The sequence below is a fragment of the Chaetodon trifascialis genome, chromosome 17 (genome assembly GCF_039877785.1).
Source record: "Chaetodon trifascialis isolate fChaTrf1 chromosome 17, fChaTrf1.hap1, whole genome shotgun sequence".
Lineage (NCBI taxonomy): Eukaryota > Metazoa > Chordata > Actinopteri > Chaetodontiformes > Chaetodontidae > Chaetodon > Chaetodon trifascialis.
In genome coordinates, this window is record NC_092072.1 from 9413281 (window position 1) to 9433663 (window position 20383).

A 20383-nucleotide genomic window follows, 5' to 3' on the forward strand; every position below is an offset into this window, starting at 1 on the left:
TGTTATTGACAGCAGAGAGAAAGAGAAAACATATCAGTCCTTTATTACACTATACAAACTAGAGGTGAAACAATCAGTGGATTCCTTGATAATTGAAAACTATTATAATGGATGGCTTGTTTCAATCATTTCTTTTTGCAAATATGCCAAACATTTGCTGCTCAGGCTTCCTAAATGTAAGCATTTGCTGCTTTTCTTTGTCTTATAGTGAATTCATATATAAGAACAAGCAATTTTATGTAGAGCTGAAACAATCGATTATTCAATTAGTCAGCTGACAGAAAATGAATTGGCAATAGGAGTATTTGTGTGTTTTGGACTGTTTGTTTCACAAAACAAGTAATGTCAAGATGTCACCTTGAGCATTAGGATATTAACTAAATGAATAATTGGTTGATCAAGATAAAAATCAGCAGATAATTTGGTGATGAAAATAGACCTCATACCTCTCCCATGTATGTGTATGTGAGCCAATAGTGAATGTTTGCTTACAGGCTAAACTCTCATGGGAGGGATTAAGTTAAAAAATGTCCTTTAGTCTCTTCTGATTCTGTTCTTTATTCTTCCTCATTTCACCAATGTCTGATTTGCCCTTTTCTCTTGCCCAGAATATGACAGACACCTAGCAGCAGCAGTGTCAGCAGGGAAAACCATGGCGACAGCCTACCTGGACCCCAACCTGAACCATACCCTCCTGGGAGGTGCCAAGTCACGGCTGAGCGCTGGGGGGTCCGACCGAACCATAGCCGGCTCCGTGGACAGGGTTCTGAAAGTCTTTCATCACTTTGAGACCAACACTGAAAACAGCTGCTGGTCCTCCAATATCAGATATGGAGATGCAACGGATGTCAGGGTAAGAGGAGACACATACTCTTACTGAATATGTATGTTTTCTACAGTCTTAAATTCTCCCCATTGACAAAAAATACCATGAAAAGACCATCAGTTTGCCTCTCGTTGCTTTCCATGTTTCCTGCCCTCTCCGTGTCTCCCTAAGCCCATTTGTTCCTCCTGAAGATATAAATCCTAAAAAATGGGTCACACGTACAGAGCTTAATTTTTAAACAAGACAAAGTGTCTGCAGCCACGCTAACAGCTGTGAGGCTGCACTTAGGCAAAGTGGCAGTTTGAGATAAATGCTCGTCAGATGAAGCTGATGAGATTGTCACTAGTTTTGTGGTTATTTGTCCTAAACCAAAGTTTTGGACAAGTAAAATGTTTTGATCTAATGAGACATGAGAAGGCATCACCAAATGAATCTATGGTGAACATGAATGCCTGTGTCAAATTTCACAGCAGTCCGTTTAGGAGATGTTGAAACATTATCTCAGTCAACCTTATGGTGGCGCTACAGGTAAAGTCAGGGGATCACAAAAGTCATTAGGACTCATTCTCTGGGGTCAATGAATGTCTGTTCAAAATTTCAAGGCAATCCATCCAATAGTTGAGATATTTCAGTCTGAGCCAAAGTGGCAGAGCGACGTTGCCATCTGTAGCCTCTCTAACGATGCTAATGGCTTGGCTCTGAGTAAGTTCCTAAAACAGCTGGGCACTGTTATTTTTAGCTAACATGAGTAATTACTGCATTTGCTGGGGACTATTTTCAGATGTGGATGAATACACATTGGTTCTCCTATGAATATGGCTCTATGGCTCAGAAGAATAAACTATATCAGGTTTTAATTACGTAGATGATACTTGTTAGACGGACCTATTCATCATTGATTTTCTTCCTGCTCAGGATGCATGGTGCTAACCAGAAAATGCAGCCTTTTTCTTCTGAAACTGAACAATACAACCTTCACAGTGGAAATACTTTCATGACACTGCTTCCACCCGCTATATGCTGCAGTTTACCCCCAGCAGCAGTTTCAAAGGTGGATTTTTACTGTTTGTCCTCAGCTCAAGGTCCCAGCTGTCTGCTCCAATAAAGGACACTCAGCACACTGAGAATATTTTGCTCGAAAAATATATAATCCCCTCGGGGCACAGTCTGCGTGTCTGTGTGTATGTGAGTGCACCAGTCTAGGTTTACTTGGCAGTATGCTTTTAGATCCACTCTCACGATGCAGAAACTACTTAACACTGCTAAAAGTTCAGTGGTCATACCGGATACATCACTGCAAGTGTCCTCTCCTCCTCTCCTCTGCTGTCCTCTCCTCACTCTCTCCTTCAGTATCTGGGTCAGACCCCCTAGCATTTTATATGGCAACACACATGGTGCTGTGAGCATCATGGTGCGTGTGTGTATGATGTCTGTCAACTTGTTTGGGTGGGAATGTCATGTTAAATCGCTTCAAGTCACCTACACACGCACATACACATGGATACACTCATGCCCTCATTGGCCTGATGTAAAAAAGGCCAAACATAAACGCTGGCACAGTTGGCACACTGAGGTATGGCAGCCTGACTTCTTTACAGACTGGCAAACTGCTTTTATCTAATGGGCATCTTTGTTTTATTTAGTGCTAGCCACACTGATGTACATGTGTTGGGCCAGCACAACTAGGACACTACTGTAGATGAAGGGGAAGATTCTTCGCAGTTTAGCCCAATTTAGCAGTGCAACTGTGCAGGGGGACGTTGGTGAAAAAACAGTAAAATTGTCCCCTCTTTGTTTCCAGGGAATCATCCAGAAAATTCTGGACATCCACAAAGTGCGCTGGACGTCTTGTTTCGGACTGCGTCTCAGCAACATCCAATCCAGAGACCAGGTGCACTGGCTCCACCCCGATATGGGCGTGTCCCACGTCAGAGAAAAATACGAGCAGGCTCGACCAAACGAGGAGTGGAGGTGAGAGAAGAAGAGTGTGTGTCGTCTGCTGAACAGTGTGTTTGATTAGTTGTCTTTGTGCCAATGTCGCATATCAGAGATTACACTAAACACAGTATGCTGAAGCTTCACTATGTCAGGCTGCAAATACAGCCCATGTCTGACACAGAGCTGCTGTTTTTCAGTGATTTGGTTGGCTAAGGTGGACAGGAAGCAGTGTGAGGAGGGTTGTGAGCATAAACTTGAGGCATCAGACAACAGCGGTCCACAAAGTTGTACATTATACATCTTCTTAACAGCATCTTTTGAGATCCTAGACTAAAATGTGTCTTGTTCCTCATAGAATGGGGAGTGAAATCTGGTGTGACCTGAGGTGTGAAACTGTTATAATGTCAAGAATTTACCAGACAGTGAAGTGGGTGCCCTTAATTTATTAGCTGTCACAAATTATAATCCACAGACTTCAGGTTCTGTGGCAGGTGTGTGCAAGCTGCCACGTTACACTTCATAACCAGTTTCCTGGAGATTATACATGACTTATTTGGCCTTGTAAATGTAGTCAAAGTCCCTGTCTCTTCAGCAGTCTGTCCTATTGTATACCAAAGTAGCAGAAGTGATTTATTGCAAACAGTGCATGAAAAATAGTGCAGCCCGTCTGCTCTATGGTGATGGGAGACCTTGTGTTTGTGGTGGTTTGGCAGTTTGGATGCTAATGCACTGGTATATATTACGTTTATTGTGGCCGTCTTGGTGTTAATGCTATTATGAGGTGGAGACCTTTTGCACTGTGGACATAAAAAGAGAGAGAACCAGATGTCTGCTTTGTCTGACTAAGTCAACATCTCTGCCTGTCTCTCCATAGACCTCGCAATCAGTCTTCTCATTTGCACTCTTGTGCATCAGTTTTGTCCTCACCTCCTTCTTTATATTTCTCTCCCCTCTCCTCCTCCATTCCTCTTTCTTCTTCACCTTCTCCGCATACTTTCTTCATTCTTGTCCTTGCCTTTCCTCTGCACTTGATGTAATATCCTTAAACTCTGATGTTTTTTACCATATAGAAGGCGTCTCAAAAACATATCACTTTATCCCAGCGTTTCTCTCCAGTAGATGTAGAAGCTGTGACGTGTTGGAAAATGTTATTGCTGTATAACACACTCACTCTCCCCTTCTTGTTGTCCTCTGAAGGTATGAGTTAAGGATCCGGTATCTTCCAAAGGGCTTTTTGCAGCAATTTACAGAAGACAAACCTACACTCAACTGCTTCTACCACCAGGTATACACACAAACAGACATGCAAACACACAGAGGCACCCACACACAAGCATATTTTATGTTCTTCCAGCAGCTTGTCAATACTGAGACATAAGGCACTGCTTAAATACCGTGTGTGTTTGCCTTTTGGTAATCTAGGTCACAAGGGGCGTGCATTCATGTGTGTATGTGTGTGGTAGATGGCTTGCCATATGTAATTTGTCGAGAAAAATCTGTTTAATAAGCATGTTTTTGTGGAATGGCTGTAGATCAGGAGGTCGAGCGAGTTGTCTGCTGATCGCAGGGTTGGTGCTTCAATCTCCACCTCCTGTCTGCCTGTTGAAGTGTCCTTGTGCGAGATGCTGACACTGGCCATGGGCAGGCTGGCACCCTGCGTGGTAGCTTTTTAGCCAGTTTGTATATGCATGAATGAGGATAAAGCCATTTACCATTTTGTGTCCCGTAGGTGAAGAATGACTACATGACAGAGATCGGGGATCAGGTGGAACAAGATGTAGCTCTGAAACTGGGCTGTCTAGAAATCAGGTGGGAAGCTCTCACTGCAAACCAGTGTCTCTCTTTCGGGACTTTGTCCATGAATAACCTAAAGCTACAGTGTGTTGTAATACCTCAAACAGCTGAAATTCTTTATATTAAATTGCGTTTTACATAAACAAAGCTTTGTTTGGACATGAACACTGGTCCCTCTTGGCAGCATTTGTGAATATACATTATTCAAAGCAACACCTACGTCTCATACTAATATAAAAGCCCTCAAATCATCATTTCACAGGCCATAAGCCCAAAATGTGTAGGTCTAATAAAGCTTACTTCGTACTACAAATGCTGGAGTTTTGACCTCCTTTGTGCACTTGAAAGTAGGCGAAGTTGTTCCATAAATCTCCACTCAGCCTGAACTGTGTTTGGTACACATGCACCGAGCAGGGCCTTTACCGCGGGTGTGCCTGCAGTGAATGGATCTGACCTTGTTCTCGCTCTGTGTCCCGCTGGTTTCAATTCTAGGAGGTTCTTCAAAGAGATGCGAGGAAACGCCCTGGACAAGAAATCCAACTATGAACTACTTGAGTAAGTATTTTCTTCACTTTCAGCCCAACTCACAACCTTTCCGTTACATCACATCCTCCCTCTACCTGGAAATATATTTTGTAACCCTGCAGAAATAACAGAAAAACAACAGTGTCTCAGTTTTTGGTACATGGTTCCTCGTGCATTTCCTAGAAATCTGTGTAAGTGTTAAACAGTTGAAAGGATCTCAGCAAGAGTTTGGGAATTGCACATAAGTCTGGGAACATTTAGAAATCAAAACTGTTGTTTAACTTTGTTGCAGTCCAGCTGTGATTTGACATGCTTTTACATTTGGTCTAGCAACAATCATTTTCAAAACTGCGTTTTGTCAGTCACCCAATCACCTGTGTTTAATTTGTGTAGATGTATGTTGTGTATGCGATTGGCTGCTCTATCTATGTTGCTCTGGAGCTTGCTCCCTGGTAGATGGATGTCGATGAAGGACATTGGTCCTAACGAGGCTTGGCTCTAACGCGGTCTGATTCTAATGAGCTACCCTCTTCCAGTGAAGTCTTTCTTTCTCTCCATCAGCCTAACGAGCTCTCCAATTAACCGAGAAGAATGCCCACTGTCTTTCCATCTTTGTCTCTCCTCTTCATCCTCTCAGTCCTTCTCTGTCTGTCTGTCTCTCTCTCTCTCTTCTCTAAGTTCTCTTAGTCTATGTTTGTCTGTGTGCTTCCTTTCTTTGTTTTTTCTCTTGTTTTTCCTCTCTCTTTCCCTGTCCGCCTCTCTGCTGATTGGAAAAAGATGTTGCGCGAGAGTTAGAGGGAAAGGGCTGTTGGGGCTTTGATACACCATGCTGACAGTTGGCTGTCAGGGCTGCTGTTCAGTGTCTGTGGTGGATCGCCGCCCATACATTTTGCCGTCTGACACTGTTGGCTGCAGTCTGCGCTTAACGATGGCCACTGACCATTTTGAATTGCTGGTGGAGAAACCAGTGAGAGACTTGTTTGTTCAGTGTAACACATTAGTTATCTCATCTTTGTCATTTCTGCTTTTCTATTTATTCTTCGAGTAGCAAAAGAGCACATATAAAAGCTTTATTTCCAAGCGTTTCCTCGAAGGAGCTTTAATTTCCCATCCCTTTTACGCTAGCTGGAATTAATTAGAAGTGTGCCAGTTGATCTGCCAGTTGAACACTGTCTCTGTTTTCCCCCATATTTGTACCAGCTACATAGTTCTTTCCAGGAAACATCTTGGATATTATTAGGAGACTCACAGTTTCATTTTATTTCCCCCAAATATTTAATAAGATGTGCAGATTTCCTTTAGTGTGACAATGTTAGGCTTGTTTGTTTTGTTTGCATTTCCATGTTGTTTGGATTTGTTGTATTGTTTAGAAGGACAAACTGCCTACATAGTTCCTCTTATGAAGTGAACATATGTGCAAGTTGGAGATCAGCTGGCTGTAGCTGGCGCCAGTCCTTTGGTTTGTGAGCTAATGCAAAGCGTGTAATCAGCGGGCCTTTGTCAGGGCTCGTTCTTTGTGTCCTTCGCTTCATGTGCTTTTTGTTGCTCCTGTGACAGACGTTGCTTCGAGGTTTTCGGGGTTGACAGACAGCATGTTTCATAAAGTTATCCTTTCGTAGACATGATGATGGAAAACCCCAAGCGAAATAATAGTATTTGCATGTGTGTGTGTTTTTAAGCTGAGGCAAGTCTGGCACTTTAGACAACCACAAGGCAGCATCCAAAAGTTTATTTATTGCATTTTTTCTGTGATTTACAACTTACTCAACACCATCTCAATTGAAATCCCAACCCTGGTGTACACCACACACTATAATAATGCTATAATGATGATTTGAGACTGATATTTGACCTATGTTGGAGAGCAAGGATGATGTAAGCTCTTAGCCTTCACTTACTCTCTCTCCACCCGTTCTCTTCTCCTTCCCCCCGTGCTTGTCTTTTCTCCAGAGGAGTTTGAGTCATTAGCTAGCTTCCTGTTTTAGCTCTGCACATCTTTCTTTGTCTCTGTGGTCTCCCTCTTTGTACTCCTCCCCGCCGCTCTCTATCTCTCGCTTTCTGCTCTCTCTGCTTTTCCTCAGCCCCGTCTCTTAGGAAAAGATGAGTAGTGCTCTGGAGTCAGCACTTAGTCATAGCTTTCTGTTTCTGTTTTCAGTTTCTTGTCTTCAGTTGCCTCTCTTGCCTAACTCTGTCTGTCTGTAGCTGTTGTTAGTAATTTCTCTGCGGAGGAAAAAATAATCTGCTGAGATTGGATAAAGTTTAAAGTGCTTGTCAATTAGCATTCCTCAGTGTAATTAGAGCATAATAAACATGCTTCTGTATCTCTCTCTGTCTCTCTTTACAGGAAGGATGTTGGTTTGAGGCGCTTTTTCCCAAAAGACCTGTTGGATTCAGTCAAGGTGAGAATGATGAGTGTTGAACTGAGATCAAAAGAGAGGTGGATGCACAGCCTTTAATGTGTCAAGTCGCTGAAACAAACACTGTACTCACTTTCTTCTCTTAAAATAATATTCAGTAAGAGAATTTCTGCTTAAACCTTTGGTGTCCTGTGAGTGTGCAGTGCTCTCCCCTCATTCAGCAGCTGCTTTCGCTGTGCCCCAGCTGCTCATGTGGAGTTGCTCAGTTACCAAAAGTAACCAGACCTTGTGGTTTTATGGGCAGCGTCGTAGTGTAAGTGAAGGCTCTTCTGAGCCAGTGTTTTTTGAACGTGTTACTCGATGTGTTTTCAGGCCTTGTCTGGTCTGGCTGAGTGTGAAACAGTCCAAGACTCGGCAAGATTGAAATGAAATCTTGGCCAGCTAACCAGTGAAGTTCAGATGAATGAGTAAGATAAGCAAGAGAGAAAATGGTTATTTTTGCCCTAAAAGCTGCGTGTACTGTATACCAATGAGTGTGATGAATGTGGAAGCCTTATGCCAGCTGGAGTACGCAGAAAGAAACTGGGATACTGTTGCATATAAACAATGTCCCAGGTTATGAATGCTGTCTGGCGTGTGACAAGGTGTGTAAAACAAATAATATGATGATCAATGAAGTAATGATGATTTGACGCTGAAATAAGGGAAAAGTGTGAGCTCAGTAAAACACAGCATGTGTTGTATTGTGGATTTAATTTTCCATTTCCAGCGATGAGACGAAGAAATTCTGTCCAGACAAGCCGTAACTTCAGCAGAGTTCAGACAGCCAGGAAACAAACTGTGGTCATCCTCAACTGTTAGGTAACACAGTCGGTTTAGAAATAAATGGCTCAGATTTTACAGAACGAAAACACACCTGCAGGCATGTTATCAGAAAGCTGGATGCTGTTTTGATCATGTATACAGGAATATCAATAACGAGGACAAGAGTTAAAACCAGGATACTAGTTTTCATGTAAATAAAGTCAATGGTTAATCACAGTATCTTTTTGCTGGGTTTAAGCATTTGAAGCTTGGTATTGGTTGGTGTATGCTTGTATGTGACGGCTGCGTGTGCTCACATAATGAGCGGTGTCTGTGTCAGTGATAAATTTACGGCACGCGTTCATGGGGAGGGTCTCGGTGTGCGCCTATATGAGTGGGTGTGTGCATGAAGGAAAGGCCCGGTGACCCGAAAAGGTCTTGATGTCAGCAGGCGGGCAGACAGATGCTCTGCAGAGGGACAGAAACTGAGTGTGTGTGTGAGTGTGTGTTTGACCCGCAGGTCATGTTTAAACCCACTTTCTCTTTCCAACAATGAGGAGGGAGGAGGAGGTGTCATTGTGCATCTCCTTCTGCCCCCCCCACCCGTCTGTCAAACTCTGCCGACTCCCCCCTCATCAGCTGCCCACCAACCAACTTTACCTCCTCTCCTCTTTACATCATTTTCTACTCCTTCAGCAGACATAACACACACACACGCTGTGAAGGTGAAGATGCAGAGAGAGTGCTGTCAGACACCAATAAATTGTTGTTTTCTGCCATTTTAAAGACCAAACAATTAATTAATCACTTGAGAAAATAATAACCAATCTAAATAATACTTCTCTGCAGCCTGAATGAGTTGGTTTTGCATCTCTTTGAATATTTGTGTGTGCATTATTGTTTTGTCAGTTAAAAACAGTGACGTTCATATCAGCGATAAGCGCCGGACACATCTGCTCTTACATTCATACATAGATGTGAGTTAAAGAGAGAGCGCAGCTGTCATTTACGTTTCTGTCCCTCGCTCTGGTGAAAGAGAATGGTAGTCATTTAATGGGATTATTCACCCTCAATGGACTCTACTTCCACACACACACACAGACCTCCAGAGCAGATGGTTGTGGTTGTAAACAGTGAATGATGTTAGCCAGGGTGAAAGCGTTGTAAAGAGCAGAGTCTGTTCTTTCATATTGACAGGCTGGGCGGCGGGTTTACTAAAACTGACCTTTAGGGGCTTTGGAGATCAAAGTTTGAGCAAACAGCCCAGCTTGAGCCGAGCAGTCTGACCCCCCTCTTCAGATTGATAACTTTATGAAACAAGGATTAGCACAAAACAACACAGTGACACTGCAGTGAGATTTATTGTTGCATTTTGCTTTTTGAATTGTTGGTTTCTTTGTAGATAAAAGAGCTTGGTCTGTACCAGCTCTATATGGAAAGTGTCCTGAGACAACTTCTGTTGTGATTTGGCGCTATACAAATAAAATTGAATTGAATTGAATTGAATTTTACAAGAAATTTGAAGAAACGTTTGCAACAATCATCAATGAAAAGTCGAAACAAATCAGGTATACTGTGTGGATGTGGAGGTGATTCCATTTTTTGATTTGAGGTTGAGGTCTTTAAATTAACTAACTCTGGAATAAAGTCCAAAAGGATTGTTAGTGCAGTCTTCTCTGATTTTGTATGAAAGCTTGCTATAGTGACGGTCAGCATGGTGATGATGAGGGTGATAGCCAGTAGCACTATTTCCTCTCAGGAAGGGTGGACACTTTGGGCTGACAATATCCCTGTGTGTGTGTGTGTGTGTGTGTGTGTGTGTGTGTGTGGTGGAATTCTAGGAAAAAACACACTGATCCCATCAAGAGCATGAAGAATGCACATAATCTCACGCACATCATATTCTGTAATCACATATGTGTTATGAAACTGTTAAAATGACACACGTACGCACACACACACACACACACACACAGTTGATCACACAGGAACATTGTAGATTTGTGTGTGTGTGTGTGTGTGTGTGTGTGTGTGTGTGTGTGTGTGTGTGTGTGTGTGTGTGTGTTTGTAGGTTTCATGGTTCGTTCGGGCTTAACGAGTAGACAGCTGGCAGCAGTGATGCTGAGATGAAGTACAGATATTCGTGCTTTTACTTAGGACTGATAAAAATGCTAAAAATGGAAATAGATAGTGGCTCAGCAAAATGGATATTAGAAAAAAAACGTTGTAAAAAATGTTAAAGGTTTAATACACACAGAGGGTTATCCACACTGCACTCTAATCTGATGTTAGGGACTCATTAGACTCACCTGAGATCAGTCACCTCAGTCAATAAATCAATGCCATTGATTGCTTCTTGGTCATTACTTTTGTTCATTTATTCTGTGTAGAATGACCTTAATGTGATGAACCCCTACTACTACTACTGTAAATCCACACATAGTTTTTTAAGCCTGGTCTGCAGTGCACTAAATCTCCTCTAATCCTTATCTTAATCTATATATGGAAAGCTATTTATACTTTTGGATTGACTGTACTGTGTGTGTGTGTGTGTGTGTGTGTGTGTGTGTGTGTGTGTGTGTGTGTGTGTGTGTGTGTGTGTGTGTGTGCGCGTGCGTGCGCTCGTGTGCATGTGTATTTTCATTATTTCATTTCATTATGCTGCCATCTTTATAGGTTTAAATAACCTTAATGCTGCATGTTTGAGGATAGATGTGTGCATACCCTCAGGGGTCAGGGGTCCTCTTCATATATGTCACAATGTTCTCAGATGTACATCAGATGAAGAGGATTATATGACATTGTATGTGTGCATATGTGTGTGGAGTGTATATTTATGTGTAGAGTGATGAAGTAAAGAGAGGATTTTAAATGACAGAATAATGTTGCTAGATGGATTCTCCTTCTGTCAGCTCCCCATCTGTCGACTTTGCGGTGACCCATCAAACCTAGAAAAAACCAGGTCTGACAGTGTGATTGTGATTTCAGCAGGGAAAACACACAAAAAAATCTGCATGCATTGCGTATGGTGTGATCTAAATTACACTGCTGATGAGTGAGAAGGCAGGCTGATGTTTAATTGAATGGTTACAAACAGCATCAATGGGTCTTTGTTAAGATATTGATCTGAACTAAGAGTGCCCCTGGAATGAAGTGCTGAGGTCAATTTGATTGGAACCAGAGTGGCCTATTAGTCAATCAATGTCTTTGTCACATATGCACACAAATACACTGCTCACACACACACACACACACACACACACACACACACACACACACACACACACACACACACACACACACACACACACACACACACACACACACATCCCACCATGCCTTTTCCACCTTCTTCCCCCAATGACAGATTTTCTGCAGAATAAATAAAGTCCGTGTTCTCTCCTCTCTCCAGGCTAAAACTCTTCGTAAGTTGATTCAGCAGACGTTCAAGCAGGTAGCCAATCTCAACGATGAGCAGTGCATCCTGAAGTTCTTGGAGATACTTGCACCAATCTACCGCTACGACAAGGAGTGCTTCAAATGTGCCCTGGGGGTATGTTTCTCCATTCCAGTCCTGCCTCTGCTCTGCTGTGTCTCCTGTTAGTTGTGTTAGGTTGACCCCTTTTGGTGGCATTAGGCCTTGCATGTAACCGAGACTCCCCCAAGTATTTCCTTTTCACTTTCCTCTGGTTTCCTCTTCCTCCTTTAACTTGTGTCTCTCCTCTTCTGCTAACAGTCCAGCTGGGTGATCCAGGTGGAGTTAGCCATTGGGCCAGAGGAAGGGATCAGCTACCTCACTGACAAGGGATCCACGGTGAGTGCCGACCAAAACCACATGGTAACGCTCAGATACATTTAAAGTAGGTTCTGAACGGCATCTGCTCACAATGTTCCACATCCAAAAAATATTGAAGCCAAATGTTTTGCAGGCCAAGACCTCCTGAGATAAAGCCACAGATTTATAGATAGATCGTTTTGAATGAATATGGAGCATATGAGTGTAGTTTATATGATTTGATATAATGATTTACACTCTTGCTGTCTTTTCTCTCTGTCCACAGCCCACCCATCTAGCTAACTTTAACCAAGTTCAGTCCATCCAGTACTCGGCAATGGAGGAGAAGGACAGGAAAGGGATGCTACAGCTCAATGTCGCCGGAGCTGCAGAGGTACTAAGGCCCTGTCTGTCTGACAGCCTTTCTGTCTGTCTGACTGATATAGAGATTTACTCTATGGGTACATTTAGTTTTAAAGCACGCCATGATTTCTACTTACATGTAACTGTTACTAGTGTCCTGCCCAATCACTATGGTAAAGACACATGCAAGTTTCCTTCATGGCGAACACACTTTGGATACTAAAGAACAACCATAAGCAGTCCATCATGGCGCGTACGTGTGTGTGTGATGATGGGTGCAGAGGTTAAATAATGGTTTTCCATGTATAGATTCCACATAATGGCTGTACTCACAGAGGAAGGGTTTCATAACACCCACTGCTGAGTGAAGTCTTTCTGTTTTATTGGCTTTTATACTGTTGAATGTATTTGCACACACATGCACATATGTTTACTTAGGTCACTGTTGAGGACATAACATAGACTTACATTCATTTCCTGGACACTACTGTAACATCTTACCTAACCCTAACCCTTACCCTAAACATAACCTGAACACATATATACAACCCTGACTTCCAAAAAGATGCTGTGTAACAAAAATAAATTAAAAACAGAATGCAATGAACCTGTTTACCTGTGGAATGTTTAGATGTTTTTGGAGCATTGAGCAACTTTCCCAGTCTTTAGTTGCTCCTTGCCCAACTTGTTTGAAGCATATTGCTGCCATAAAATTCAGAATAAGCAAATATTTACAAAAATCAGTAAAGTTGATGAGGTAAAACATTCAACATGTTGTCTTTGTGCTGTTTTCAATTGAGTTCATGTCAACAAGGATTATCAAATTAGCACGTTCTGTTTTATTTATGTTTTGCACAGCATCCCGGCTTTTGTTGGAATCTGGGTTGTATTATAAGCACAAACACATAAATACTGTTGAGGAGCAGCTGGAAACCCCCACTGTGCTGTCAGAGTGTGTGCGTGCCTTAGTGCGTGTGTGTGTGTGTGCGCCTCTGGAGATAATGGCCCTTTGTAACAGGCCTGCCACTGTGTGTGCACATGTCCTCGTGTGGTTGTGCGTGTGTGTGTGTGTGCAGCCTCTCACAGTTACAACAGCATCACTGACCATGGCGGAGAACTTGGCTGACTTGATTGATGGCTACTGTCGGCTTGTCTCCATGGAAACTCATTCCTTCATCGTCAGAGTTCAGAAAGGTATGAAACCATAGATCCCTTCTTCTCCTCTTTATTAAATTATTAAAACATACCATAGCATGTTTACATTTTTAGTGTGTTTGTGTATGTATACGCACACATACATACATACATACACACATACATTGCAACAATCAATATTTCTAAGTTTATATCGAGTAATATTCTGTACTGTTGTTTCAGTAATAATGAGTCATAAAACATAGTAACGTCCCTGTATGTGGGCTGTTATACATTTATTATGCATCCCATGAATCATTCTGATCTTGATGATGTGTGTTTTTGTCCTCTAGAGGGAGAGAGAGCACTGCCCTCCATCCCGAAGTAAGTGCCTGTTTCTTTCTTCTACAGTAAAATTAACTTAACAGACGTCTGTAAATTGGCTTGTATCACTGCTGTTAGTCATCAGATCTGTCACGTACAAAGGTGGTATTTTGGCTGTGTGAGGTGAAGCCCTGTCACACTCATCTGACATTTCTTAAACAGAAAAGGATCTTGATGGGGTCAAATAAACACACTGTCATACTCTTGCATGTTTGCTGCATGGCCGCATGTCAGTTATTTCTTCTGACAACATTAATGACAAACAGGGGTTCATTTCATGATCATGTGCGCTTTAGAGCCTCAGTGCAGCTCTGCTGTAGAAAGAAAGGGGGTCAGCCTCCTCGTCATCGCCTTAGAAATCCTTAACAAAAGAGACTTTTAGGGCTCAGGTATGGGCTTAATTCTGCACAAGGTGACAGGTTATTGATGAAATGTCCCTGGATATATATTTTATCATTCTGTTTATTGCATTTTTTTGTTAAAGTTTATGTTTTGTGTCTCAACTTTAAAATCTTGGTCATGCATTGGAAATAAATGTCGTGCTGAAACAAGCAGTCGATTGACTGTTTTGTTAACAATTCAGATAATGGATTATTATTATTTTTCAGAGATATTCACTGGTCCCTGCATCTCAGATTTGCTGATTTGCTTCTACTGTTTTCTTACATTTTATAGACTGAACACTTAATTTGCTTTAACTGTCATGAAAGCAGTCATCTGATGCGTTCCAGTTTCCTCACATTAACACGGTAGTTTAGTGTAACTGCAAATAGATCACATCAAAACTAAAAAGACTAATCAGCATTAAACAGGTTTTATGCCTAAACTATTTACCCATAATTAATTCATTTCATGCATCTTTTTCTCTTAGAAAAGGGAGAAGCTTAACTGGGACAGCCGATTATATTCTGTGGTTTTCTCCAAAATGAGCCTTTTCTAGTGTTTTTTGGCTCAGAGCTGCAGGGCCTTAAAAAAGAGTTTAGGAGAAACATTGCTACTGCGTTTTGTTTTGTTTTTTTTTTAACCTGGACTTCACTGTGTTTGTTTATCTGTGAGCGCAGAACGCTGTGTGTTCACATTTCACCGTCAGTTGACTCAAATTCAAACGCCGGCTTTTTGCTTACTTTTGGTCATTTCAACTCAAATCTCTCTCTCTCTCTCTCTCTCTCTCTCTCTCTCTCTCTCTCTCTCTTTTCTCCGCTCTCCCTCTGTCTCTGGTCAAATAAGGAGATAAGTTTAGGAGCCAAATATTTTCCACTTAGGGTTTTTAAACACTTGGGTTGTCTCCTCCTCTTTCTCTCAGTCTCTCACTCTGAGTTTCTCCTTCCTCGCTGCCTCGCTCTCTCTCTCTCTCTCTCTCTGCCTGTTGCGGTCTGTGCTGTAAAGACCGTAGTACAGCTCGGATGACAGAGACGGAGAGACCATTGCAAAGGCAGAGAGATAATTGAAACAGCGAGGGTTAGTTTACAGAAGCAGCTTCAACAGCGTACTCTTTTAATGAGATCTGACTTTAAGTCATTCATATGTCTTGCTCTGATTTGGTATGTTTGTTTTGTTATATCTGACTGTTGAACCCTTTGACTGTCGTGCAGCTGCTGTATAATTTATTGTTTGTTCGTTTTCCCCTCTAGAGTGTCCAATAATGAGAAAAAGTTGGAAGCAGTCAGGAGCGGAGTAAGAGCTATTTCAGTCTCAGGTAAGGTAGAAATCATGCTCACTCACTCACAAATCAACTGGTTTAGGAGTCTGACAGCTTCCTTTGCTCCATCTACTGTCTTTCTTTCTGTCTTTCCATTTCCTCCTCCACCACTGTCTTCCCCCTCTCATTGTTTTCCTCTCTGTTGGGACTCCCTCTCTTTCATCCCATCCTCTCTTTTGTTTACTTCCTCCTCTCCCTGTCGGCCTTCCTCGCCTCCCCTCTGTACTCACATCCATTCACTCTGGTTTTTGTTGTTCCCCCCCCCCACACTGTGGTCTTCTTTCCTGCCTGATTGGCTGCAGACCTAGTGACATCGACACCTCCTAAGCCAACCAAGGCACGGCGTTTCCTCCTCCCCTTTGTCTTCTGTTCAGATTCGCCACCCAATGGTATCCTCGGCTCTCATTGGATAGTTAGTAGAGGAGCGTATCCACAAAATTGTGATGTGGTGGAATGAAATGCCTGATTTGATGGTCATGCTTATTGGTAACATTATGAAATAAAATACAAAGAAAACAAAATATGCCCAATTAATATATCCATTTTAAAAAGAAAAAGGTTCAAAAATATACTGTATTGAAGATATTGACATTGTTTTGGCAGCTTTTTTGGATTAGCTGCTTTAATCTGCTGCATCACAAACATTTGCATCTCATTTTTAAAGATGCCCTCTTCTACTAAACTCTCTGTGTCCTCAATGCTTGGTTGGTTTGACTAATTCAGTTTTGCACAGACACACATTCACACACGCTTCAACCACAATAACTGCTTGTGTGTTGCTGCTTATAACCAAGCTAATGTTGTTAAAACAGACTGGGAAACAAATAGAAGTCTAAATTGTGCAGTACTTTCTAACTAAGTGGTATCTTATGTGTACTTTTCTTACTCTCAGTGACTAATTTTTACATTTTACCTCTCACATTTGAGAACAAAGTAGCGACTAAAGGGCTCCTTGTAAAATGTTTACTTTGATTCAGCAGTTTTTGACTGGACGAAGCACTGGTGTACAGAGTGAAATGGTTCTCTGGAGCCTCAGTTCAGCACATGCCTTACTGCTGAGGTCACAGTTTGGTTATTTTTAATCAGTATTCTCAGCATTTTATGTCATTCAAAGGGTTAGAACTTATTTCGTGGTTAGAAAGATCGTTCTTCCATTTAAAAGATCTGCGTTTAACCACCAAGTATCTGCCCGGTTAGAGTGTCCTCAAGCAGCTGATCAGTGCCAGCTCCTCAGAGATGTAGCTCCTCAGCTCCTTTATTGAGATGACTTATGTTAATTAAAATGTAAACAAATTCTACCGCAGCTCTTTCCATCTGCTGTATACGTGTCCTGCACCGACATGGACACACTGAATGGGCCAGTGCATGTCCTTGTGTCTCCATCTATGGCTTTGGCAGCTTCCCTCTGCAGCGAGCAGGACTGCTCAGAGAAAGTCCTGGATCTGGACAGCAGCTGGTTTGAAATTTTAAGAAATGATCCAAACCTTTTCTGCTGGAGGCTCCAAACATGACACGCAGGCAGAGTTGACATCCTACTTTTAGAATTTTAAGTTTTACTGTGAGCTACTGTAAAACAGTCGAGCCGGCCCTTTTATAATAATAGCTTTGTTTATAAAGCATTTTTAAGACACAAAGTTAACAAAGTGCTTCACAGGATTCAAATGAGATGCAATAACTATATCAATAAAACATAATTTAAAATGTGAATGGAAGGAATCAAAACCTAATGTGTATCAACAGCCTTCAGATTATTTGCAGGTAAAAAAATGCAAGTTAGAGCGGAGAGCAAGCAGTAAAGTGTCTTCACTGTAAGAAAGTGGGAAGCTAAGCCAGACTAAAGACACAAGTAGCCAATGCAAGCAAATAGTTTGATAGTTTTTCTGCTTTCTTTCAAAGAAAGTGGAGAAGAATGACACCTTTGTCCGTTGTGTAAGCTTAAATATGAAGTTCCCGCCAGGAGACGGTTAGCTTATATTAACAGAGGTGCTGATAGGCAGATTTTGTTACCTTCAAACAAAGCCCGGCTAGCTGTTTGCCTCCATTGCCAGTCTTGTTGCTAAGATAAGCTAACTGGCTGCAGGCAATATATTTCCCTTACATGAAAGTGATATCAGTCCTCTCCTCTAACTATTAGCAAGACAGCGTTTGTAAATCCTAAACTCTTCTTTCAAGAAGAAGAAGTAGAGTGATGTAGTTTTTCCTCCGTGTTTGGGTTAAGACCATTACAGTCATCCAATCTAGTCTAAACTGCAGAGAATAAAGTGCATAAAACCTTAAAAATATATGTAAAATGAACAACTTGATCAAGCAGTGACCACTGTGGACCTGCAATAACTCCGCTCACTGTTTATGTGACACCACTGGAGCCCACATGTTAAACTCGTCTGTCTGCTAACTGTACATTAACTCTCCAACTCACAAATATTTACAGCCTGACACAGACTTCATACTTCACCGAAACCCTGCTGGACTTTTGTTGCATTAGTTCCTTCCACCTACATGTGTCTGCACAGCTTTAATGAAAGTTAACTCTGCTTTCTCACTGGATATGTTTTGGATCTTCACTAACTGCTCGCTGAACGTTTGGCTTTGCAGATCCTGCAACGTCTACCATGTTGTTTCAAGGCTTTTCATGCTCTAACCACTCTCTTCTCTCTCTCTCTTTTCTCTACTCTGCCTCCTGCTTTTCTCTCTCTCTCTCCTGGCTGCTTTCTCTCTCTCCGCTCTCCTCCTCCTCCTCTGCTGTCCCGTTTCCTGCATGCTCTCCTGGACCCTGCAGAAGATCTTAGCGGGGATGGTAAAGTTTTGTTGTTGTTTATCAATCTCTCTGTTGTTCCGCCTTTGTAGTCCTCACTCTGCCAACACACCGCAGCCTCCTGAGAGGGTGTAGCGTGTGTGTGTTGGTGTGTGGGTCGATGTTTACGCATGCATTCCTACATCTTTAACAATGGCGCTGTGTGTGTATGTGCAGTGGTACTATGCACATATAAAGTGACTGAAATAGTTTAGAATGAAATGATTCTTTAGCTGAATGTTTCTCATGTTTCAGTGATTGGAAACATGAATAAATCACCAGTAGCTTGATCTGGTAGTCGCTAGAGTGATTTACAATTTTAATATTGTTTTTGGTTGTAAGATGTTGTATATTTGTGTCTAATTGTGATTATTTTTTTAAAGTGGATTACCACTAAATTTGAAATATGTGGACTTTTTCACCACAAGAAAAACACACAAAAAAGGCAGAATTTGGAAATTAAGTGGTATTCCTCTTTAAGGGAACTTCTCCAAACCTTTTCTCTCTCTCTCTCTCCACACACACACACACACACACACACACACACACACACACACACACACACACACACAGGCTTCACACACACGCAGAATCATGCACACGTGTACTCACATATGTTCATGCACGCAGTCATGTACACACAGTGGAGCAGGGAGAGGTTTGCTGGATTCAAGAGCCGGTGCATTCCTGGCTATAATGGGCTAACTAGATCACACACACACACACACACGCAAACACACAAATGCAAACACACACACACACAGTATCCCTCCACTAAAAGCAGAAAGAGACTGAGTGAGTTGGACCAGTCCAACTTAGAAACTGTTGATTCTTTGGATCAAAACACATATGCAGCAATACAAACCTTTTGCTGGGATGCAGTGTTGTTTATGATAAGTTTATCTAATAAAACACATTTTAGTAGCAGCAGCGGAATAAGCAGAGCTGCTGCTTTTATTCCAGCTCATATGGAGATATTTTTAGAGGCGCATTAAAGTCTTTCCTTTCCTCTCATGCGAAACATAAATCATGCACAGCAATGGTTTAGCAAAAGTCATGCCTGTTTGATTAGACGTTGAAACATTTTCCAGCCTCCTCTCCTGTGGGCTGTTGTGCTGGGAAAGTAATAGTTGTAATATGAGCAAGTTATAATCTTAAAGCCTACATTGTTTCATTCACATAACCTTAAAGGAATAGTTTGAGAAATCCACTCACTGTGTTTGCAAAGAGAGTTACATGAAAAGATTGACACCATTCTCAAGTCTGTGTGTTAAATATGGAGCTGGAGCCGGACGCTGGTTAGCCTAGCTTAGCATAAAGACTGGAAATGGGGAAATGGCAAGCCTGGTTCTGGTTGATTAAATAAAGATATGACATGATAGTTAGTGAACTTTAGAGGTGCTGGTAGGCATTTTGGACAAACTAAGGGTTGCTGTTCTCCCTGGTTCCAGTCCTTATGCTAAGCTAAGCTAACTCCTGGCTGTAGCTTCATATTTACCATAAAGACATGAGAATGCTGTCAATCTTCTCATCTAACTCTTGGAAAGAAAGCAAGTACACGTGTCTCCCAAAACCAGTGCTGTTATTATTATTCAACCTCACAGTAACAGCTAAATTGCTAGCCAGTAGTGCTTTCCCCAGCTTATTCTACATGGCTGACTTTCTTGATGGCTGAGCTTTTCTTGAGAAAATCAGCCACAGGCTTTAGAGAGGGATTTCTGATAAATTTAGGGACGCGTTCCCACAGAGCCCGACAAATCGTGAGCAGAGCTGTGAGGGTAGCGTTCAGGACAGCAGATGTTCGACTCTTGTTTCCAACAGCTGAGTCTGCACACTGATTTTATTTTAAACACCACCATCTGGTTAGGATAGGCTCAGTCCATCTTTCCCTTTCTTTTTCCTCCTGGCTCTGTCCTCTCTCTCTCCCTCTCTCTGCCTATCTGTCTGATTCTGCACAGACTTGATCCTAAACGCTCCCATCTGCTTACAT

The 20383-nt window shown here is 42.0% G+C and overlaps 1 protein-coding gene across 8 annotated transcripts in view; it reads left to right on the top strand.

The window, feature by feature from the left end:
• Nucleotides 1-20383, top strand: part of ptk2aa (protein tyrosine kinase 2aa) — a 56905-nt gene that overhangs the window by 18960 nt on the left and 17562 nt on the right. For 5 of the 8 annotated variants that reach the window (XM_070984367.1, XM_070984368.1, XM_070984365.1 and 2 more), the window contains 13 exons: nt 609-853; nt 2628-2797; nt 3962-4049; nt 4494-4573; nt 5051-5113; nt 7428-7482; nt 11657-11797; nt 11981-12058; nt 12306-12413; nt 13459-13576; nt 13870-13900; nt 15532-15596; nt 18379-18396. In XM_070984367.1, the coding sequence (XP_070840468.1) occupies nt 653-853; nt 2628-2797; nt 3962-4049; nt 4494-4573; nt 5051-5113; nt 7428-7482; nt 11657-11797; nt 11981-12058; nt 12306-12413; nt 13459-13576; nt 13870-13900; nt 15532-15596; nt 18379-18396 (1216 nt within the window). In that variant the 5' untranslated portion in view covers nt 609-652. Of the gene's footprint in view, nt 1-608; nt 854-2627; nt 2802-3961; nt 4050-4493; nt 4574-5050; nt 5114-7427; nt 7483-11656; nt 11798-11980; nt 12059-12305; nt 12414-13458; nt 13577-13869; nt 13901-15531; nt 15597-18378; nt 18397-20383 lie in introns of those variants that run through there. The other 3 variants (XM_070984362.1, XM_070984364.1, XM_070984369.1) reach the window with 2 other exon arrangements.